The 24,938-nt window shown below is 40.5% G+C and overlaps 1 protein-coding gene and 1 pseudogene across 2 annotated transcripts; one reads left to right on the top strand and one right to left on the bottom strand.

Annotated features, from left to right (window-relative positions):
• Positions 1-10,550: 10,550 nt before the first annotated feature.
• On the bottom strand, positions 10,551-13,975 carry RAB39B (RAB39B, member RAS oncogene family; the record flags this gene model as incomplete). Its single annotated transcript, XM_080795124.1, has 2 exons — positions 10,551-10,977; positions 13,761-13,975. The coding sequence occupies 2 exons, from the start codon at positions 13,973-13,975 to the stop codon at positions 10,551-10,553; spliced, it is 642 nt and encodes a 213-aa protein (XP_080651250.1).
• Positions 13,976-17,481: 3,506 nt separating this feature from the next.
• LOC308336865 (cytochrome c oxidase subunit 5B, mitochondrial-like) lies at positions 17,482-17,873 on the top strand (annotated as a pseudogene). The gene has a single exon. The product of its transcript is annotated as a cytochrome c oxidase subunit 5B, mitochondrial-like (transcript).
• Positions 17,874-24,938: the final 7,065 nt, after the last annotated feature.

Consider the following 24,938-nt stretch of genomic DNA (forward strand, 5'->3'; position numbering starts at 1 on the left):
AGGATTTAATGCAATGAGAACACTAGTAAGCTTAAAAACAGGGAATTCAGGTGAAAATATGAGCCCAGATGCTAAACTCAAAAGAATAAAAACCCAAATGTCCAACACACTAACTTTGCTGCCTCCCTCAATTAAGGTCAAGATGATCTGTTTCTTTCTTTCTTGCCTCATCCTCAAGTGATCTTGTCCTTCTAGAGCATTCCTTAGCCACTTATTCCCATAGGCACACCTGAGACCTTATCATTACCAATCACTGCCTCCCCTTCCTGATCACAATCTCAAACCATTCTGCCCCAGCTTGGTTGGGATTTCTGGTTGAAGCCAGGAAAAGGAAGCCCCTGGGAACTGGAGAGAGGGAGGAGCTTAGGAAAGTGACCCCAGTGCTGGTTGCAAACTTCTGAGTTCATATGTGTTCCTAATCAGCATACCAAAGAACTGAACAGAATGATAGACTACTGCCCAGTTTCTGGACTGGCTACTGTGTAGTGCATGAGCACAGGAAAGATCCAAGTAGCTCAGCAAAAGCTTTGCAAACTGAACTGCCGTTCGAATGACAGCATACAGAGGACAGGATGGGCCACGTGACCTGAACTTATCCAGAGAAATTCTCAGCTAAAACAAAAATATCAACATTCTCCATAGAAGTTAAGACCCAGAACTGCAGAATATTTAAAATGTTCAGAGTACATTTAAAAATTACTTGGCATGTGAAATACCGGAGAAATATTCACATGAGAAGAGACAAAGTATAAGTTTATGTAGATAACATGAAAAATAAAATATTAGAAAGCAGAATAAGCAAAATTGATAAAACCAAGAACTGGTTCTTTGAAAATACCAATAAAATAGACAAGCCTCTAACAACTGTGAATTATAAAAACAAAACAAAAAAGCCCATAAACATATAGCATCACAAGTGAGAGGTTTCTATGAACCAATATAGAGGTTTTTAAAAGTTATACTAAGTACGGCTGTATGCCAATATATTTGAAAATTTGGATGGAATGGATAACTTTCAAGGAAAATATTAATTAACAAAATTTACTCACCAGGATGTAAGCTCTGTGCTACAGTGGTAGTCATTCCCAGTCCCTGTGCCGCATGTCTACTAACAGGTCGGGGTGGCTCTGCTCCACACTCACTGCACTCTGGAATCCAAGCTGATGGATAAGGCTCTAGCTAGGTCCCTGCTGGCCACATGGTCAAGCCTAGATTATAGGAGGGTTAGGGTTAGGGACAGGGAGACCCTAACCCTAACCCTAACCCTAACCCTAACCCTAACCCTATTCCAGGGAAGGACAAGGAAACTCTAATGGCTTAAAAGTGAATCTAACCATAACCCTGAAATTAATGGAAAGGATTGTTAAACATCTACACATTCTTCAAAGAAAAAATAAAAGGAAGGAAGGAAAGGAAAGAAGAAAGGGAAGGAAGATAAATGCAGGAAGGAAAGAAAGAAGATAGATGCTGGCAGGAGGCAATGGAGGGAGGAAGATAGATGTTGAACCCAAAAGCTTTTATGGGTAAGTTCTATCAAATTTTCAGGCAGCAGATTGCTCTGTTATTTAACTATTCTAGATGTTAATTTCATCTGTTTCATGATTTCATGAGGCCAGAATAACCATGGTGCCACTGTGGAATTTTTGGAAATACTGTTATGAACCAATCTCAAACAGGAATATAGACACAAGGATCTATATTACTTACTAATAAAATATTAGTAAATTAAGCCATTTTAAAAATGTACCATGAATAAGTACAGTTTATTCTAAGAATGTAAAGAAATATGGTTAAACAGATTTACTAATACAGTTAATTACAATAATAAGTTAAGGAAAAACACATTTGATTATCTCAATGGGTATAAGAAAGACATTTGAAAAACTCAACATATTGGGGCACCTGGGTGGCTCAGTGTGTTAAAGTCTCTGCCCTCGGCCCAGGTCATGATCCCAGGGTCCTGGGATTGAGCTCTCTGCTCAGCGAGGAACCTTCTTCCTCCTCTCTCTCTCTCTGCCTGCCTCTCCCCCTACTTGAGATCTCTATCAAATAAATAAATAAAATCTTAAAAAAAAAAAGAAAAACTCAACATACATTCTTTGTAAAAGGTCTTAGTAAAATAGTAATGTAGTGAAAAGTTCTATAACCTAATCAAGGTAATTTAAGGCTAAAAATGCCAGAAGCATTTAATCCGTATTCTAGCCAGTGTGAAAAGAAGTAGTATAAATATTCAAAAGGAAGGGAGAAAATTATCATTATTTGTAGATTACAGTGTCTACCTAGAAAACTTCAGAAGAGACCAATTGAAAACCTGAAGTAATAAAGTTTAGTCTGGTGTCTAGGTACAAGGTGTAAACATACATGTATCCACAGATGTCCTACACACTGGCAATGACCAATTAGAACATGTAATGAGAAAACCCACTCAAATAAAATATAAATATCATTTATAATCTATCAATATTATAAAATATCTAGGAATAAACAGACAATAGCTACAGCCTTCAAGTGTGCATGGTGAGCAATCGAAATCTAGTCTTGTAGCACATTGCCAGTCCACTATCAATGGCTAGAGTCCTCATGCTGCACAGGCGTCCCCACAACCTACGCATTCTGCTTCTGTGCGTTTGTTTATATTCCACATATAAACGAGATCATGCAGTTGTTTTCTTTCTGTGTCTGGCTTTTTCATCAGATGAATGGGAAAGAAATTGGCACATTTATTCTTAAGTTGTACTGTACTCCATGGGAATATCAAAGAAAATTTTGGAGGGAAAAAGGATAATAAACATATACTGTGGATGGGAAGCCTGAGTGGCTCAGTCAGTGAAGCGTCTTCCTTCAGCTCAGGTCATGATCCCGGGGTCCTGGGATCGAGTCCCACATTGCGCTCCTTGACCAGTGGGGAGCCCGCTTCTTCTTCTACCTCTGCCTACTGCTCCCACTGCTTGTGCTCTCTCTCTCTCTCTGACACATAGGTAAATAAAATCTTTAAAAAAATACTGTGTAATTACCCAGCTACAACAACATAGTAGTAGGACCTTAATAAGCAAACAATTTAATGAACTACAAAACGGGAGGCAAAAACAAACTCATGTATATATGACAATTCAATATTTGAAGAGTAAAATTTCCAACCATTGAAAAAACAATGAAGTATTCTATGGATAGTGTGGAGTAAGTAGGCAATCATTTGGGAAAAATAGTTGTTATCCCTATCTACACATCCTATACATAAATTAGTTCCTAAAGGAAACTTAAATGGATTATAGCAAATTGTCGGTAAATGGTTTTCTAGTATTTGGGTGCAGAAGGCCTATCTTAAATTGACACTTTGGACATAAAACCTCAAGAGACCAGGCTATATATATATAAAAAAAAGTACATGGTACCAAAGTCAAAAGTAATAAAATGTTTTCCAATAGTTTTCTTTGCACCTTGTCCCCAGCCACCTGGTTTCCCAACCTTGAGACAACTGTTTCGTTTCTTGTAGACAACATGTGAGATGATGATTAAGTAAGTAAAATATGATTATTAAATAATGATGTTATCTATTAGATATTAAAGACTTCTGTATTACCAAACACCGTAGAGTTAAAAGTCAGAAAAATGTGACAAAAATAATTGTTTTTTAATTTTTTAAATTTTTTTAAGATGTTATTTATTTATTTGACAGAGAGAGAGAGAGATCACAGGTAGGCAGAGAAGCAGGCAGAGAGAGAGGGAAGCAGGCTCCCTGCCGAGCTGAGAGCCCAATGTGGGGCTCGATCCCAGGACCCTGGGATCATGACCTGAGCTGAAAGCAGAGGCTTTAACCCCCTGAGCCACCCAGACACCCCAATAATTGTTTTTTTAAAAAGATTTTTTATTTGGGGCGCCTGGGTGGCTCAGTGGGTTAAAGCCTCTGCCTTCGGCTCAGGTCATGATCTCAGGGTCCTGGGATCGAGCCCCACATCGCGCTTTCCACTCAGTGGGAGCCTGCTTCCTCCTCTCTCTCTGCCTGCCTCTCTGCCTACCTGTGATCTCTGTCTGTCAAATAAATAAAAAATTTTGTAAAATAAAGATTTTTTATTTATTTGAGAGAGCAGGAGCAAGGGAGAGGAGCAGAGGGGGAAGAAGAGAGGGGAAGAATGAAAGAATGGAAATGACCAGATCTTGTAGTCATTTAAAGGAAAACAATAAGAGAATAATATTATTAGCTTTTTCTTAAAGATTTTATTTATTTCTTCAACAGAGAGAGATCACAAGTAGGCAGAGAGGCAGGCAGAGAGAGAGGAGGAAGCAGGCTCCCCGCCGAGCAGAGAGCCCGATGCGGGGCTCGATCCCAGGACCCTGAGACCATGACCTGAGCCGAAGGCAGAGGCTTAACCCACTGAGCCACCCAGGTGTCCCCAACATGAAAAAATGTTGTAACATATGTGGTGGGTAAAGAATTGATTTCCATATGTAAGGAAATCTTACTAATTAATAAGAGAAAAACCAGCACTTTTTTATCAGTACTATATTCAGCTGCAAGCAACAGAAAACCAATCACCAAATACATGAAAATTTAAAATATATATTCTCTCAGATCTGCAGAGTTAAAAGATTGGCAGTAATACTCATTATAAGGGCGCCTGAGTGACTCAGTTGTTAAGCGTCTGCCTTCGGCTAGGGTCATGATCCCAGGGTCTTGGGGTGGAGCCCCGCATCGGGCTCCTTGCTCATTAGGGAGTCTGCTTCTCCCTCTGCTTCTGTGCCTCATCCCCTGCTCATGCTCTCTCTCTCAAATAAGTAAATAAAAAATCTTAAAGAAATAATACTCATTATAGACATTATCACACACTCTTCATGGGCATTCAGTAAAACCTCACTAGAGAGCAATCTGATTTTAGCAAAGTTTTAAATGTGTATATTCTTTGATTCATAAATTCTACTTTTATGATTTTGACTTGACAAAATTGACCAAATACACAGAGATATATATACATTGTAGAATTGCTTTGTAGCAGCAGATAATCGTACATAACCTAACGTCCACCAGTGAGAATTAAATAACTGATTGTATGTGCACACAGTATAATGCTGTTATATCAGCGTGGAGATTTTCAGCTACAAGTGGAGAAAAATGGCATAGACTAAAAAGTGATTTATTATCTCATGGAATATGGAGTCTTAAGATAGAGTGGCTCTAAGGGTAGTTAAATCTGTAGCTCAGTGCCATCATCAAAGATCCAGATTTCTCCTACGTCTGTCATCTTCAGTATGTCAGCTCTTTTCCTGATCGCGTTCAGCAAACATGTGCCAGGCACTAACGGACTGTAGCGATACAATAATAGGGAAAAATGGACAGTTCCTGCCCTCATAGGTATTTACAAAAAATATACTGGATGTGTGCAAAAGGTAACAGCACAGTATGTGTTACCATTTATGAAAAAGATTCATATAGATGCAAACACATAACAGATCCCAAGCATTTTGTGAATGTGTTTACTCTGTGACATTTACCAAGTGTTAAGTACTTTGTATGGATTATCTCATCTCATCCTCACAATTCTTTGAGGTGAATATTATTACTGTCCAATTTAATATATATGTAAAGTGAGACTCTGAGAAATTGAATCACATGTATATTAACTGGTAGATTCAGAATTTGAACCCATGTTGGTTTTACTCAAAATCCATACTCTTAACCACTATGTAACATTAACATAAAATTAAATGAATAAGAAGTCTAAAAGGAAATAGACCAAACTTTTAACAATCATTTTCTTTAGAAGCTAATGACTTGAATGCAGCTGACAGACACCGCAAGGGTTGGGTTCCTAAAGAAATGTAAAACAGGGTTCGTGGGATAGAGTAGACAACCAGAACTTGTAATGAGAGAGGTTTCAGAGCTGTATAAAATTTAGTCATGCTTCAGGATAGGGCCATGTGTGTGTTTATGGAGTGAAGTAGTAGTCAAGGTCATTGGACTAAAGAAGGGCAATAAAACAAGCATTCATTCTAGTATTTATGAGTCATTCAAGCATATATATGCGTTGGAGTTTACAGAAACAGTGGTGAACAAGATGAATAGGATTCTTATGTTTGTGGAACTTACAATTGGAGAAGTAGGCCAAGGCCAGATCATGCAAGGCCTTGTGGCCATGTTAAGAAAGAAAAGGTTTATTTGGATTTTGTTCTAAATGCGCTGAGAAACCATTGGTGGGTTGTAAGCAGGAGAATGACTTGATCTGTTTTCTGTTTTGAAAGGACCATTCTGGCTGTTATGTTGAGGTTGTATCTTGGGAGTAAGAACAGAAAATAAGGTGAGCACTTAGGAAGATACTGAAGTAGTTCAGGAAAGAGGTGGTAGAAGCCTGGACGAAGGTTCTAGCAATGGAGATAGATACATTTCGAAGATAGAGCTGAGAGTGCCTGGTGGTGGATCTGATGTGGGGGGCGGGGAGAAGTGAGGGATTAAGGGTAACTGCTAAGTTTCTGTGTTGAACAAAGGGATGGATGGTGGTGTCATTTATGGCGATGAGAAATATTGGGGTGGAAGGAACACAGTGTGACAGATACTGATTTCGTATTGGATATGTTGAGTATAAGGAATTTGTGTATGAGTTTAGTAGGCAAGTAGGCTATATTGTTATAATGCTCAGAATGGGCTGGATTCCTCCATTTGGGAGTCCTCAATGCAAAGACAGTAACTGGAGTCATGAGCGAAGGTAAGATTGTCTAGGTAGAGGAGAGAATGGAGAGCAAGAAAAGAATTGAAGAAAGAAGAGAGTTGGACCTCCAGCAGAACTGAGAACAAGTTTCCTAAGGGGTCGGTGTACAGATGCTGTGCTGAGAAAGGCCACTCATGACTTCCTGCTCCCTTGAATCCCATGAATATATTTTAGTCATAATCTTTCTGAATCCACTGCTACATTGTGGTACTACTGTCCACTCCTTCCTGTGAAACTAGACTCCCCAAGTTTTCCATTCTCTCCTTCTAAGTAAGTTTCTTTGCCATTTACCGGACACATGAAACTTTATTGTTCCCCAGGAAGACTAAAGAATTACACTCTGTGTTGAACTGTCAAGAACAACTTCCAGGACTGGGAAGCTGCTTGCTGATTTTGGAGGCTGTTGGTTTCAGAACTTGATGGAGGTGAGGGAGAAATCCAGACAGTTATCTCAAGAAAAAGAATTCCAGATACAGTAAAGAGCAAGTACAAAGGCCCTGAGGTGTGAATGTGCTTGGTGCATTTGAAGAACATTTCAACATCTCCCCAAAGAGTCAGATTCTGGTTACTTTTAAGGCAGAGCCAGCATAAGCAGATACATCCAACGTGGACTATGAAAAAGAGGAGTCAAGGACAACTCCAAGGTTTTCTGCAAAAGTACACGGGACACAATTGCCATTTACTGAGGGAGGAAAGGTTATGGGAAGAACAAATCTGGGGAGGAAAATTAGGAGCTTGTTTTGGAACATGTTAGATTTCTGGTGCCTAACAGACTTTCAAATGGAGATACTAGGCCGGCAGTTGGTTATAAAGGTCTGGAATCCATGGGACAGAGACAAGCTGGAGGTCTACATTCAGGACTCATTGACTTACATGTGGTATTTACAGCCGTGGGACTGAATAAAGCCACCAAAGAAATTCACTAAAGAAAAGATGATCAGGCCCTGGGGGCTTTAGGGACAATTTTAAGGAGAATGGAATGATAGTGCTGTCACATGGGTGGTTTTCCCTTCTACCTTCCTTCCTTCCTCCCTCCTTCACTCATGATGACTATAAAAATGATAAAGCTGTGTGAATTCAGCCTTCCTGTGCCCAGGCTCAAGCATCAAACACCTTTCCTTTTTTCCTTCTCCCCTAAACATGTACTGTAAACCCGAGGCACTGTTCTAATCTGGGCCCCACCCTCCAAGGGATCTTGACAAAAAAGGCACCCCATACAGTAGGGCCAGAAAAAGCTAAGGCAATCTAGCCTGGGGGAACAGAACACTTTCCAGGGATGACAATAGTTGCGATCAGCTCCCTGGTGTCCTAATTAAGCTCCCTGACTAAAAATTGCAGTCATTCAACTTTACGCTTGATAGAACCAACTCTTCCAAAAGTGGTAAGGGATTGTCAGGCAGTAGTGAGGCCTTTGTGACTTTCAACGTGATGATTATATCTTTCAAAAATTACATTCTTGTTCTTGCTTTGAGATGCCGGTGAACATTGTTTGTGTGGTATGTGTCCTACCTAATTGATACCCTCCAGTGGAAATAGCTACAACACACACTTGAAATCTCACAGTCACATAATCAACCATTTTACTAAATACAAGCAAATTCTCATTCACATACAGCTAAAGAAAACATTTTTCCACATTGCATTACAATGCACAACAAAGTGAGGAAAAGTTTACATTTTTTTCTGGAATAGGAGACAGTCTAATCCAGCATGCAGTGGTGGTCTTTGTTACAAGTTAGTTGGTCTTTTCTTTGACCTATGTAGTAAAATAGCTTCTAAAGCTTTATCCGTAGTATTGTATTAACACCTGATTTTTTCACACTTATTCTCTAAAACCCACTTATTGCAGTGACAACAGCACTGAATTCTACTAAAATGATTTTTAAAATTTCTAGAACTTGTTTAAGCAATTAAGCTCAGCCACCTTTGCTGGATCCTGTGCTGAGTATCTTTAAACCTGCCTAAAAAAATGCAAGGAATGAGAACAGTATACATATAATGTATTTTAGACAAGAAAACTGTAGAGAAGTTTTGTTTCTATCCTTTTTTTTTTTTTTTTTTTGGAACTGACAGAATCCACTGGATAATCTTGCCTTTGGAATCTTCTTACAGTAGTTGATGAAACTGCATTAATCCCACTGACCCTCTTCTATTTGCTTTCTGAAACCACGATCCGCCCAAGCCAGGTCAGGGGAAGTGAATGCAGAGACGATGGTTGGTTCACTTGTAGTTGATGCTGCAGGTTGGTCCAAGGTGGTTTGTTTCCATAATTTTTGTTACTGGGCTGCTTCGTTCTGGCTGAAGTAATTCCCAGACGTTCAGATTCAGTCACGTTCATACCGAAGTACAACATTGTGTGTCAAAGCAATTTACCATTTTCAAGCTTTCCTATCACAATGGATGTGAGAAACGCGACTATTCTGAATTGTTTTCTTACTGTGAAAAGTATGGCTTTTGCCTAGCTCAACTGGCTACAATCCAAAGAGTAATTTAAAGCAGGACCTCTCTTCAAGAAGATCATGGAAGCTTAAGCCAACCATTTCAGTCTCCTGATGCATTAGATGTCTGTTCACCTGAGAAGTAAGAGCTGACTCTCTAGGATAGACAAGGACCCAGGCGGCGAAGGTCATTGGGAGGCGGGTATTTTATCCCCATCCCACTCCCCATTGCTGTATTTGGTTCCTTGCAGTAATATGTCCACTGCGTTTCAGTGATAAGAACACTTGGAGCCCGCACAGTTTTGATGTGTTTCGAGTGCGCGATCAGTCACTCATTTCAAGCCCTCTTGGCAGCGAGACCTGAACTGGCTTTACGTTTCGTTCCGTCCCCAGGTTCCCTCAGGATTGTAGCTGAGTCGTAAGCAATAAGGAAACATACCCTAACATGTAGAGAACGTTTATTTACAGTCATATCTCTTCCAAAGTAGACAAATTAGTAACCGTTCATCTGACAGCAGGAACAAGCCGATGCAGCGGGAACTAGGAGTCGGGAGACCTTCCCCTTAGCCAAGTGAATCTCCTGCTTCTTAGTTTACTCTTGTAAAATGGGGAAGAAAACCTCACAGGCCTGTTGTGACGGTCAGTCGGTACAGGGTTGATTAGCAAACGTTTGCCTCAGGGCTCCTCTCACAGGCCGTCCCTGTACACAGCGGCTCAGCCCCTGGAGAGGCGGGCGGGCGAACTCAAGGCCTGGGACGAGGGGACAGAGGGTATGGCATGGATTACAGCGTTTCTTTCTTCTACTTATCCGGTCACCTATTCCATCACACGGGGGTGCGTTTTCTGGAATGTGGTAACGACAGGATGTGTAACGGCCTCCCTTCTCGGAGCCACACTGATTTGACTAGAACGACAGGCCTTGAAAGGGTCTCGGTAAAGAGCTGCTCTGTGCCCCTCGTTGCACAGACGAGCTGTGTAGAAGCCGGCTGGTACCTTCTAGCCAAACCCAGCGCACGCACTTGGCGTCGGGTGTTCTCACCGATTAGGTTGATCTCACGGTCGTTTTCGTTCTAATTGTTTCCAATGGGATCCTTTCCCCCCTTTACATATTTCTTTATGTTGGTGACCTATGAATGAGCTGAAACACCAAGAAACAGTTATCCTGTCTGAGGGTGTATTTTTCTGGAAAAATTCGCCCAGACCTCAGCCCCTCGACACGCGGTCCACAGAGGGCACACGGAGCAGCCCCTCAGTCACACCCACCCACCCACGGCCTGTCCCCCGCCCCTTGAGGAGGAGGCTCGCTCGGTATGTAACATGGAGGTTGAGTCCATTCGGTCACGCGGGGATTCTCTTCGTTGTGGTCACTTTGCAGTTCAGGTGGGAGAGCACGTTTCGGGACCCGGACCGCTGACTAGCACAGGCATCTCCGCTCTGATTTGACGACCTCTTCCGAAGAGTGAACCACGTTTGGTACAAATCCACTCTTCACCCCTTCCCACCCCTCCTGGATCGTGATATCCCCCCTTTTAACCAGCTCATATATGTCTCTTGTCAGGTCTGTGAAGGCTTTCTCCACGTTAATGGCGTCTCGCGCTGACGTCTCAATGTACTTCATGCCGTACGCGGCGGCCAGTTTCTCTGCCTCGTGGCGAGTCACTTGCCTCTGTGTATCCAGGTCACACTTGTGACCGACCAGGACAAATACGATTTGGTAGGGCTGAACGTGTACTTTGGTCTCTTCTAACCACTCGTGGACATTCTGGAAGGACCTGCGGTTGGTAATGTCAAATAAGAGAAGACCACCTACAGAGTTCCTGTAGTAGGCGCGAGTGATGGATCTAAAACACAAGAAAGAAGTAGAGAGTAAAGGCCGGGCCCAAACCCCTGTACGTCAGCGAACGCACACAGCGCGTTCTGCTGTGCCCGCCCACCGACACGGTCCTTTAGCAAGAATGATTTTCGTGTTCGAAAGGACGCACTGCCAACGCCATTCTGTAACTAACAACCCGTGAAGGTTCAGTTGGGCAAAACTAAGAGATGGCAGCTTCTAGAAACGAACGCTCACGGCCTTCCGGGCATTTTCCCCAGCTTACTGTCCCAGCCCGGCCACATGGGATACCGAAGTCACGGGTTATTACGAAGAAAAGTGAAAGAATGAATGGTAAAGTGTCTTCGGAACTGGAGAGTTCATGATAAGTTCTAGTAGTTGAAACAGAATGTGAAAAGATTACAAAGGAATTTGTGGTAGTTGACAAAAAATGCTTGTGAGTATGTATAGCTGTATTGCAATATACTCCATCTTTCCCCATGTATCACTTCTTACTTTACTTTACTTTACTTCTTACTTTCCTTACTTTACTCTAAGAGGGTCCTCCATCTCCTCTCGGAGGAGAAACGGGCTTTGTTCTTTCTTTTCTAGGCCACGTGGAAAGGGGAAAAATCAGAATGTTCTGCGGCGGTGTTGAGCAGAGTGACTGTTAGCCCCATTTCCTGACACACTTCAGAGAGGCTGAGTCAGGAGCTACCCCTGGGAAAAACTGCCCAAATAGCAAAAATCTCCCCTTAAACTGATAGAACTTCTTTAAAGCAGAGTGCCGGGAGTGTCTCTCAAACCTACAGGTTTAGGTTCTAAAACGTTTGCTGTACTTAAACAGAAGAAACCTCTAATATTTTAACTTCTTGATTTGAGGAGCGCACATGAGTCACAGTACTTGGCTTAGAGCATATTAGAGCTTAGTGGAGGGGGTCGAATGATTCGCCTCGACCATCACTTGTTTTAGACTACTGTGCTTTTTGATCCACATCTATTTTTAGGCTTTCTGTCTCCTTGGATGAAAAAGTTAAACAATGAGGGACTCAACAGCTTAAGGCTTAGGACAAATGGCCCAGTGATAAGAGAACAAACATCGTCCAGGGAATTAAAGTCCAAGCTACATGATAGTAAGAACGAACGTTACCAATGACTTCAAGTCTCCAAAAGCAGGCAAATCAGCCCTGGAGACTGGAAGCATTTCTAATTCTCTTATGTTCAAGGGTTCATGGAGAATGGCAGGTGTAATCAGAAAATTCAATGTGAACAAAGGTTTTGATTTGTGAACAACTTGGTTCAGGAAAACAGCGAACAAGCTGTAGATCCCTGCCAAAACTCTAAAAGACATTATTATATTAGTGGTTTGTAAGTATTTAGAAAGGAACAAAGCCCTTTCCAAACACAATACAAGGCTACCTAAAAATTAAAACTCCCGTTCATCAAAAAATTTTTCTTGAAGTTCAAAGACAAATGACAAACCAGGAAAATATTTCACAACATACATGACAGAAAAGGGTAATAATCTATTAAAAAACTCTTTCAAGTCAATATCACCCAATAAATAATAAGTAGTGGATGTGAAAAGGCTGATCATAGAGAAAGAGATTCCTGTCACACATAAAAACCTTTCTTCACTTCTAACACAAGAAATGCAATCACGAATTCAGAGTTGATCCTGTGCAAGGGTATGTGCCACAGTGTTGTTTGCGGAAGTTGGGGGTGGGGTGGGTGGAGCCAAGTTTGTAGTAAACTAGTCTCTCTCCTCTTCTTCAACTACGTAACCAGTATTTTCTATGCTCAATTAGTGTTCAGTAGATAAATGAATAAATAATGACACACATATCTGAAAACGAATAAAGGCAATTGAGTCCTCTTGATCTAGTTCCTGCTGCCATATGTGACATTAGCTCAACTTGTTCTCTCCAAGTTTTCTGTGTACACTGCTCTGTCACTTGTCTTTACACATGCTGTTTCCTGTCCCTGGGCTTTTCCTGTCTTGGCTTGGGTAGTCCTATCCATCAGGTCTTATCTTCTCCAGGCAGCCTTCTCTACGTTCAGACATATAATTACACATGATACATACTACAAGGGAAAACAAAGGGTTGTAGGAGAAAATTATACCTGTTCTTTGATTACTCATTACATGCTTAGCGTTATAGTAGGGCGTGGGCATCTGAATATGAACCAGACACTCTTTTGTATAATTGCTGTTTATGTATTTCCTTCCACTACACCAGCACAGAAGTTCTAAAAGGGAAGGGCTGTTGTCTGTTTTGTTTACAAGGCATCCTCTCGTGTGTTTCCTAGGGCTGTTTCCCCAGAAACAAGCCCAGTGCCTGGCATGCAGTGGATGATTTCTGAATGTGTGCTAGTTGCAAGAAGGAATCAATCATCCGTATCTATTTCCTATAATTACCATTATCTCTATATCTCTATATCTGTATCTATGTCTGTGTATATCATCTGTCTATGCTTGTCAGTTTTGTAAAGATGACCTGGAAACAGTTTTGAAAGTAATGTAGCATAAGGAGTGAGATTGATAAATTCCAGCTAGTTTATTAGCCACCAAGGGGCAGATCGGTGGAATTGTGGTGCAAGCAATACGTATTATTGACTGGCCCTCCCTGCCAGGGTGTTTCTTTCCCGGCTCTGAACTCCAGGCTAGCTGAAGGTGGGCTTGAGCGGAAATCCCCAGACCCTTGAGGTCGTCCCTACGGGGGCCACAGCAGGACCACGAAGTCCTCTCTCCCCAAGGGTTGTGCAAAGCCGTGTAGACCCTCCCACTGCTCGCGGCCCGGCTGCGCTCCCCACCTGAACCTCTCTTGACCCGCGGTATCCCAGATCTGGAGCTTGATGCGTTTTCCTGGCTCGATCTCCACCAGACGGGAGAAGAAATCCACCCCCACGGTGGGGTCCGAAACCTGGGCAAAGCGGCCCTCGGTGAAGCGGCGGATCAGACAGGACTTGCCCACCGTGGAATCCCCGATGACAATGAGCCGGAACTGGTACAGCCAGATGGCCTCCATGGCCGGGGCTCAGCAGGTCTCCTTGGCCCGGGCCGGCCGTGGGCCGCTAGAGGGGCGCCCAGCCGAGGCCTCGGACAGCGTGGCTTGGTCCGGATCTAGATCGGCCGCGAGCACATCGCTAGCCTGGGAGCCTGAGGCGAGGTAGGCCCCGGCGCGGGGAGAGCGAAGGAATGGATGCTGCGCTCGCAGAGGTGATGAAATGGCAGCAGCATCAGCACCACGCACTCTGACTCATCACTGACAACCGAGTTACTGTAATCCCGCGCGTAGACGCGACTGCCGAGGCTGCCATACTGTCTGTAAAAGGAGCGCACCCAGAAACCGCGGCGGGGGGCGGGGGCCGGGGGAAGCCAGCGCCTTCCTTTCCTTTCTAATTTTTTCTCGATCTTTAACTAGCAAAAGGAATACCTTTTCATTCAAACTAGCAAAACAATCCAAAAATGTACACAAAAAAGTAGATCCATCATTATTAAGATATTAACGGCTTGGGATATATTCTTTTACGAGTACTGCCAAGCAAATATACATATACATAAAAATTTATTGCTGTTTGGTGTCAGAAAAATTGGATCAAATTGGACCATTACTTTAGTGTTTGCTTTTTGCAATTAATAAAGAACCATAAGCATCCTCCATTTCCAACCCACTTTCCTTTTGCAATGACAATGCTACAATAATGATTCTAAGTATAGTCATACGTACGTTATTTCGGCGAGATAGAGTCTTTCAAAAGGGACGGGGAAGTCAAAGAGGATGAGCATTTTCAATGTAATGGATTTGGGCATGATACTTTGTAAAAATATTTAGCGATATGAATTCTACTTACCAATATGTGAAAAGGCGATTTCTTCACATTTTTTTTCAAGCGGCATGTTATATTCTTTCTGAATTCTTGCCACTCTGATGTAGTTAAATAAGGCGTTCATTAGTTTGTTTTACATTTTCCTGACTACTAATGAGGTCAATACCATTTATCGAGTATTGACCATTTGCATTTCCTCTTCTGGGAATGACCTCTTCAAATCTTTTGTCTGTTCTTCTTCTTCTTCTTCTTCTTCTTCTTCTTCTTCTTCTTCTTCTTCTTCTTCTTCTTCTTCTTCTTCTTCTTCTTCTTCTTCTTCTTCTTCTTCTTCTTCTCCTTCTTCTCCTTCTCCTTCTCCTTCTCCTTCTCCTTCTCCTTCTCCTTCTCCTTCTTCTTCTTCTTCTTCTTTTAATGTAATCCCTTATCACTGCGTTACGCAATTAAAAAACGTGGGGCTCCTGAGCGGCTCAGTCGATGAAACGTCTCCCTTCGGCTCAGGTCATGATCCCATGATCCTGGGATCTAGCCCCGATCACAGCCCCTGATTGGCATGGAGTCTTCTTCCTTTCCCTCTGGCTCTCCCCCTTCTTAGGCTCTCTCTCAAATAAATAAATAAAATCTTCAAAAAACAGTTTTATTGATATATAATTCACATTCCATACTATTCACTCATTTGAAGTGCATAATTCAATGGTTTTTGGTGTAGTCACAGACTTGTGCAACCATCACCATACTCAATTTTAAAATATTTTCATCATCCCCAAAGCAGACCCCTACCTTTTGGCCCATCACCTCCTATCATCCTTTCCCCCTAGCCCTAGGCAACAACTGATCTATTTTCTGTCTCTGTAGATTTCCTTATTCTGGACATGTCATATAAAGGGAATTATAAAATATGTGGCTTCTTCTTTTCACAGAGACATTTTCTGGCTTTATAACTGGCTTTTTTCACTTACCATAATGTTTTAAAGGTTCATCCACATTCGTTTTTATGAATGAGTAATATTCCACTGTGTGGATGAAACATTTTATTAATCCATTTATCTATGGATGGACATTTGGGCTGTTTCCACATTTGCGCCAATATAAATAATGCTGCTATGATCATTTTGTATACAAATGTTTGTTTGAACACATGTTTTGAATTCTTTTAGCTTTAAACCTAGGAGTGGAATTCCTGAGTTCAGTGATGACTATATTTTGAATGCTTTGAGGAAATGCCAGACTGTTTTCCATAGAGACTGCAAAGTATGATGGCTCTTATTTCTCCGTATCTTCTCCAACACTTGTTATCTTCTGACTTTTTAATTTTAGACATCCGAGGAGTGGTTGTGAAGTGGTATAGCTCAATGTGATTTTGATTTGCATTTCCCTGAAAACTAATGACAGTGTGTATATTTTTACATTCATATTGACCAGTTGTGTATCTTCCTTGAAGAAATGTAGATTCAGATCCTTTTCCCCACTTTTAAAGTATTTTTTTTAAGACTTTATTTATTTATTTGACAGAGAGAAATCAGAAGTAGGCAGAGAGGCAGGTGGAGAGAAAGGAGGAAGCAGGCTTCCGTTGAGTGGAGAGCCCAATGTGGGGCTCGATCCCAAGACCCCGAGATCATGACCTGAGCCGAAGACAGAGGCTTAAACCACTGAGCCACCCAGGTGCCCCCTTTTCCCACTTTTAAACTGGGTTATTTGTCTTTTTATTGTTGAGTTCTAAGAGTTCTTTATATATATTCTAGGTACAGGTCCTTTATCACATATATGATTTGTAAATATCGCTCCCATGCTGTGTTCCCTTTTTGCACTTTCTTGAGGGTTCCCTTTGAAACACAGAGTTTTAAATTTTGATGAAATAGAAATTACCTTTCCCCCCCTTTTGTTGCTCATGCTTCTGGTGTCATGTCTAAGAGTACTTTGCCAAATCCAAGGTCATGAAGATTCATTCCTATGCTTTCTTAAAAGATTTTCGTAGTTTTAACTCATACATTTAGGGCTATGCTCTATTTCGAGTTAATTTTCAAATATTTTATGAGGTAGGGATCCAAATTAATTCTTTTGCATATGGGTATCCAGTTGTCCATGCACCATTTGTTGGGAGAGGTCATTCTTTCCCCATTGAATGATTTTGGCACCCTTGTTGAAAATCAACTGGCCATAGACTATGGGTTTATTTCTGGACTCTCAATTTTATTCCGTTGATTTATATGTGTAGCCTTATGCCAGTAACACATTGTCTTGATTATCGTAGCTTTGTAGTAGTTTTGAAATCGGGAAGTATGAGTCCTCCTCCTGTGTTCTTTTCCAAGATTGTTTTGGTTATTTGAGGCCTCCTTTAATTCCATATGAATTTTAAGATCAGCTTGTCAGTTTCTGCAAATAAGGCAGCTGGGATATTGATTGAGATTTTATTAAATTTATAGATCAATTTGAAGAGTATATTCATCTTAACAAAATTAAATTAAATTAAGTCTCCTAATGCTTGAACATGGGATATTTTCCCGTATATTTAGGTCTTTTAAAATTTCTTTTAACAATGTTTTTTTAGTCTTCAGTTTGCAAGTCTTACACTTCTTTGGTTAAGTTATTTCTAAGTATTTTATTCTTTTCGATGCTATTGTGAATGGAGTTGTTTTCTTAATTTTATTTTCAGATTGTTCATTGCAAGTGTATAAAAATACAACAAAGGCTGTTTGTGGTGGATGTGATGGCTTCAAGGTTACTTCATGGAATTGGTGTGCTGGCCATGCAGGACCTCAGGGTCCACAGTCCCAATGGAGTTGCCACAGTGCACTCTATGGCATCTGCAGGTAGTGTTCCTACTGAGACAGGCAGGCAACTGGGCTGGAGAGGGAGGTCATGATGACTCATGAAGGGGAAGGGGTTGGACCCATAAACATGCTAGCCCCACAGGCAACTTCAGGCACCAAAGAAGACCCTAATTTAGTCCCATCTATCACCAACAAGCATATAGTGGGCTGCATCTTTGAAGAGGACAGTGTTGCCTTCATCTTTTTCTGGCTGGACAAAGGCAAGATCCAGTGATACCCTAGCTTTGGAACCCATTACAAGCTGGTGCCCCACAAGTTGACCCACTGAGCCTTTGCCCTAACTTACTCAAAATGTCCTTTGAAGCTTCTTCCTTCCAGTAAAGACTGGCCATCGCATTGGCTCCTTCTCCTCCCTCCCCCCACAAATACAATAGATTTTTAATTGATTTTATAATTTCCAATCCTGCCAAACTCATTTACTAGTCCCAGTGTTATTTCTTAGGGTATTCCATATGATTTGGTCAAACAGTTTGTCTGCAACTGATCATGTGATCATGAGATGATCATATGCTTTTTGGTTCTGTGGTCTATTGATATGATGTACTACATTAATTGATTTTTGGATGTTGAGTTAACCTTGCATTCCTGGTATAAATCCTACTTGATCATGGTGTATAATTTTTTTAAAGATTTTATTTCTTTATCTGACAGAGAGAGAGATCACAAGTAGGCAGAGAGGCAGACAGAGTTGGGGGGGGTGTGTAGGCTCCCTGCTGAGCAGAGAGCTTGATGTGGGGCTTGGTCCCAGGACCCTGGGATCATGACCTGAGCCGGAGGCAGAGGCTTTAACCCACTGAGCCACCCAGGCGCCTCAAATGGTATATAATTTTTAAAATATGTTTTTAGATTTGATTTGCTAGTATTTTGTTGAAGATTTCTGCATCCAACTTCATACTATTTGATCTGTAGTTTTTTTTTTTTTTTTTTTTTTAATTGTGATGTCCTCGTCTGGTTTTAGCATCAGGGTAATATTGGCCTCATAACACGAGTTCAGAAGTGTTCCTTCCTCTTCTGCTATTCGGAAGAGTTTGTGAAGAATTGGTTTTAATTCTTTTTAAATGTTTGCTAAACTTCAAGCCAGTTGGGCCTGGGGTTTATTTTGTGGGTAGCATTTTGATTACTAACTCAATCTCTTCACTTGTTATATGTCTACTCAGGTTGTCTCTTTCTTCGTCTTTTTAAAATTTAAAGTGTATTTTATTTCACTAAGTATATTCAAAACTATAATCAATTTTATAATCAGCTACCCAATTTATAAGCACTATAAAATTATGAATGAGATGTTTTATATATCTTTGTACTAAATCTCAGATATTTGGTGTGTATTCTACACCTATAGCACATCTCAACTTGTACCAGCAGTGTCGCTTGTGGCTTGTGACAGTGCAGCCCAGAAAGGCCCCACCACCCAGCTGCATCCTCCCCCTACAATTCCTTCTCAGGACCAGCTGGCTCATGCCCCTGGCCACTGTTTCTTGAGCCAGCTTCAGTAGTTTGTATCTTGGTAGGAATTTTTCCATTTCATCTAAGTTATCCAATTTCTTGGCATATACTTGTTCATAGTATTCCTTTATGATCCTTTTAAATTTTGTAAGGTCAGTAGTAATGTCTCCTCTTTCATTTATGATTCTAGTAATTTGAGTCTTCTCTCTCTCTCTTTTTCTTGGTCAATCTAGCTAAAGTTTTGTCAATTTCCTTCATCTTTTCAAAGAACTAACTTTTCTTTAGTTGATTCTGTTTTAATTTACTTCCATTTCATTTATCTCTGCTATAATTTTTAGTATTTCCTTCCTTCTTCTTGATTTACTTTTAGTTTACTCATCTTTTTTTCCAGTTTCTTAAGGTGTAAGGTTAGGTTATAGATTTGAGATCTTCTTTTTTCTTAACAGAGGCATTTGCAGCTATAAATTTCCCTCTGGGCACTGCTTTATCTGCATCTCATAACTTTTGGTATCTTGTGTCTTTGTTTTCATTTACCTCAAAGTATATTCTGATTTTTATTTTGATTTCTTTTTTATGGCATACCATATGGGTTTATTCTGGACAATACTTCATGTGCACTTGAGCAAAATGTATATTCTGCTTTTGGGTGTAGTGTTCTATGTATGTGTCTTAGGTCTACTTGTTTTTAGTGTTGTCCAAGTAGACTTCTATTTTCTTCTTGATCTTCTGTAGAGTTGTGCTAGCTATTATTGGCAGTGGGATGTAAAGTCTTCAACTATCATTATAGAAATATTTCTTGCTTTAATTCCATCAGTTTTTGCCCCATGTATTTTGGAGTTTTGGTTGTTGGGTGCTTATATATTTGTAATCACTATACTTCATGATGGATTGACACTTTTATCATTATGAAATATTCCTGTTTATCTCCAGTACCCCTTTTTTTCTTTGGAAGTCTATTTTGTGTGATGCTAACATAGACACTTCCGCTTTTTTGTAGTTGCTCTTTGCATGATATATCTTTTGCTGTATTTTTTTTACTTTCAATCAGTTTGTATTGTGCGATACTAAGCATTTCTACTGTATATATAATTGTATCATTTTTAAAAACCCACTCTTACAATCTTTGCTTTTTTATTAGATTTTGTTATTGTAATCAGTGATACACTTGGATTTGCATATGTCATTCAATTTTAATTTTTCCTTTTCTATATATTTTATGGGATTTTTTATGCCTCTATTCCTCATGTCTGTTCATGTTTTCTGCCCATTTTTAAACTGGATTATTTGTTTTTTGGGTATTCAGTTTTATAAGTTCTTTATATTGGATACTAACTTTATCAGAGATGTCATTTGCAAATATCTTTTCCCATTCCAAAGCCTGCCTTTTAGTTTTGTTGATTGTTTTATTTGCCATGTAGAAGTTTTTTATCTTGATGTACTCCCAATAGTTCATTTTTGCTTTTGTTTTCCTTGCCTCAGGAAACATATCTAGAAAGAAGTTGCTATGGCTGATATCAAAGAGGTTACTGCCTGTGTTCTCTGCTAAGATGTTGATGGATTCCTGTCTCCATTTAGGCCTTTAATCCATTTTAACTTATTTTTATCTACGGTATAAGAAAGTAGTCTAGTTTCATTCTTTTGCATGTTTCTTTTTTTTTCCCTCTGAAGTATTTTTATTTTTTTATTGTGTTATGTTAGTTACCATGCAGTACATTATTAGTTTTTGATGTAGTGTTCCATGTTTTATCTTTTGCATGTTTCTATCCAGTTTTCCTAACACCATTTGTTGAAGAGACTGTTTTTTTCTCACTGGATATTCTTTCCTGCTCTGTTGAATATTGACCATAGAGTTGTGGGCTCATTTCTGGGTTTTCTATTCTGTTCTATTGATCTATGTGGCTACTTTTGTGTCAGTACCATAATGTTTTGATCACTAAAGCTTTGTAATATAACTTAAAGTCCAGAATTGGGATGCCTCCAGCTTTTCTTTTCTTTTTCAAGGTTGATTTGGCTATGTGAGGCCTTTGGAGGTTCTGTCAGAATGGCTGAAATTCAAAACACAAGAAGTAAGAAGTGTTGGCAAGAATGTGGAGAAAAAGAAACCCTCGTGCAATGTTGGTGGGAATGCAAAGTGGTATAGCTGCTGTGAAAAACAGTGTGGAGGGTTCTCAAAAAAATAAAAACAGAACTACAATATGATCTGGTAATTTGCTACTGGGTATTTACCCAAAGAAAATGAAAACAGTAATTTGAAAGATATATGCACCCTTATGTTTATTGCAACATTTACAACAGCCAAGATATGGAAATGACCCAAGTGTCCATTGATAGAGGAATGGATAAAGAAGATGTGATGTGTGTATATGTATGTATGTGTATGTTTATGTATATATAATGGAAATTACTCAGCCATAATAAAGGATGAGATCTTGCCATTTACAATGACATGGATGGAGCTACAGAGTATAATCCTAGTGAAATCGGTCAGAGGAATACAAATACCATATGATTCCACTCATGTGTGGAATTTAAGAAACAAAACAAAGAAATAAAAGAGAGACAAACAAAAACCCAGTCTCAACTACAGAGAGCAAACTAGTGGTTGCCAGAGGGGAGGTGGGTGGGGGGATGGGTGAAACAGGTGAAGGGAATTGAGAGTACACTTATATCAGCAAGCACTGGGTAAGATATACAATTTTTTAAAAAGATTTTCTTTATTTATTTGACATAGAGAGATCACAAGTAGGCAGACAGGCAGAGAGAGAGGGGGAAGCAGGCTCCCTGCTGAGCAGAGATCCCAACGTGGGGCTCGATCCCAGTACCCTGAGATTATGACCTGAGCGAAAGGCAGAGGCTTTAACCCACTGAGCCACCTGGGCACCCCAATATATACAATTTTCGAATCATTATATTGTAACCTGAAGCTAATATAACACTGTATGTTAGTTATACTGGAATTAAAATAAAAACTAAAGGGTGCCTGGATGGCTCAGTTGGTTGGGCAACTGCCTTCGGCTCAGATCATGATTCCTGAGTTCCAGGATCAAGTCCCACATCGGGCTCCCAGCTCTGCGGGGAGTCTGCTTCTCCCTCTGACCCTCTCCCTCTCACGATCTCTCTCTCTCATTCTCTCTCAAATAAATAAATAAAATCTTTTAAAAAGTAACATAAAAACTAAGGAAACAACATTGGTACATCACTAATAACTATCCTCCACACTCTATTCAAATTTTACTAATTTTCCTTAATTTCCTTTTCCTTTTCCAGTATCCCATCTAGGGTACCGCATTACATTTTGTCATCATGTTTCCTTAGCCTCCTCTGGTCTGTGACTGTTTCTCTAAGTTTCTTGGTTTTTGATAACATAGAGACGCTTGAGGAGTACTGGTCAGGGATCTAGTAGATTCCCATTTGGGATTTGTTTGGTATGCTTTTCATGCTTCTACTAGTTAGGAGTAGACCCCTATAATGTGAGTATTTGCTTGCTTAATGTTGTCTAAGTTAAGATCCCTTAACTTACTATCGTTTTTAAAATTTCTGTTTCCTTGGGGTACCTGGGTGGCTAGTCAATAAGCGTTTGCCTTCGGCTCAGGTCATGATCCCAGGGTCCTGGAATCAAGCCCTGTGTCAGGCTCTCTGCTCAGCTGGAAGCAGGCTTCTCCTCTCCCTCTGCCCCTCCCCCTGCTTGCTCAGCAGGGAGTCTGCTTTTCCCTCTGCCCCTCCTCTTGCTCGAGCTTTCTCTCTCACTCACTCTCTTTCTCTCAAATAAATAATAAAAATAAAATCTTTAAAAAATAAAAAAATAAAATTCTGTTTTCTCTTTACTGTTCAGCTTGGGTGTGATTACCCCATCTTCCAGATCACTGAACTGTTCCTCTGCATCTTGTAACGAACTGTTGATTACCTCTAGTGTATTTTTCATTAAGGTTATTGAATTCTTCAACTCTGATTGGGTCTTTCTTATATTTTCTGGTTCTTTGTTGATATTTTCATTGAGGTCATCCACTCTTCTCTCCAGTCTTGTGAGCATCTTTATGACCATTACTTTGAACTCTATTAGGCAGATTTGTTACTGCCATTTCAGTTAGTTCTTTTCCTCAGGTTTTGTCTTGTTCTTTCATTTGGAGCATATTCCTTTGTCTCCTCATTTTGCCTGACTTTCTGTGTTTATTTCTATGAATTGGGCAGAACAATGACTTTTCCTAAGTTTGAAGGAATGGTTTTATGTATGGCCATATTCACCATTTATGCTGGTGAATTTGGATGGCTAGCTGGAGCTTTGGTTGGCATGGGCTGGGGGATACTGGGGTTGCTGTTGTGGGATGGCCAGAGCTGAAGTTGGTACAGGCTAGGGTGTCTCAGGGTGCTCAGCATAGGGGGTACTCTGGTGGGCATGAGATGGGTGTTCCCTGGGTGCTCTGTGCAGGGAGTGTCAAGGGTGTGGTTAGAGTGGAAAGTGAGCTGGGACGCCCCAGAATGCTGTGCACCAGGAGTGCCCTTAGCAAGTCATCGGGAGCCAAAGTGCTGTGGGCCCGGAGTGTTCCGGGGCGCTTCGTGTCTGTGTCGCCTTGGTGAAATGGCCAGCCCTGTGGGTGAGTACTGACCCGGGGTGTTCTGGTGTATGCTGTGCTGGGGATGCTTTTGTGGATGACTGGGGCTGGTGTGGGCTAGGGGCCTGGGGCTCACTGAGGCAGCAGGCCAGTTAGGGTGCCCAGTCTGTGCACTAGCCTGTGCTTTTAAGGTGGAGGGGAATGTAAACTGTGGAGCTGACCAACACCTCCAACTCAGGAATGTCCCAGCAGCTCCCTCACCATTGGCTGGTTCCTTTATATTCTAGTTGCCCTTTTATTTTTTTTTTTATTTTTTTTTTCTAGTTGCCCTTTTAAACCATGGCTTTTTTTTTTTCTTTTCCCACGGTGGAGAAATCAGCTCCTGGTCCCTCAATACTGTCTCTCCGTGCTGCAGTTCACACTGTCAGGGCAGGGGGCAGTTTCCCTTTGTTACTGCGTCTCCGTCTCTCTCGCTGTTCTCTGTCTGGTCTCTCTATCTTTTGTTCTGCTGAAGCTGTCCGGTCAGCTATCGGTTCTTCATGAGGAGTTGCTCTATAAAATGCATCATTTGGTGTGTTCTGCAGAAGAGGTGAACTCAAGGTGTTCTTATGTCACCATTTGGGACCAGAAGCTGTAGTTATACTTCTTTGGAACTTTTAATTTTCATATAATTCTACTTTTACCCATAACATAGCTTCCCCCAACAGTAATGTTTGCATAACTGTTGTACTTATACCTCTTTAAAATTGTTTATGGGCACGCGGGTACAGAATTTTTCAAGTTCTGGTTTGTTTAAAATTTTTTTTCTTTTTCTATAAACTCGATATTTGAAACTAGCTTCATTGGATATGAAATCCTTGGTTCTCACTTTCTTTCTTTGAATTTCTTGAAAATGCTGCTGCATTGCCTTGACTTATATGTTGCTTTTGGAAAGCCTGATTCAGATTAATTAATTTGCCTTCGTGAATTGTTTAATTGTTTTGCTTAGAGGCTTTGAGGATATATTTTACCTTTCATGTCTAATAATTTTACTAGGATATGTCTTGGAGTTGATAATTTTGGTTTATTTTCCCAGAAACCTAGTGGGACTTTTCAATGTGTAGACTAAAGTCTTTCACTTTGGAAATTTTTCTTGGATTATAGATTTAAATCTTTTAGATATTCCTTTCCTTCTCTTTCAATTCATTGATTTCTTTCTGATCCTTTTTACTTTCTTCTTGGTTTCATTTTCATTCTCTTAGTTATTTTTCTGCCTTTTTCAATGCACCTTATTAAATTTTCTTGAGTCTATTTTCCCTTCGCAACCTTGTAATTTATCTTCACTTCTGAGATAATTTTGT

This window comes from Martes martes (assembly GCF_963455335.1).
Source record: "Martes martes genome assembly, chromosome: X".
NCBI lineage: Eukaryota > Metazoa > Chordata > Mammalia > Carnivora > Mustelidae > Martes > Martes martes.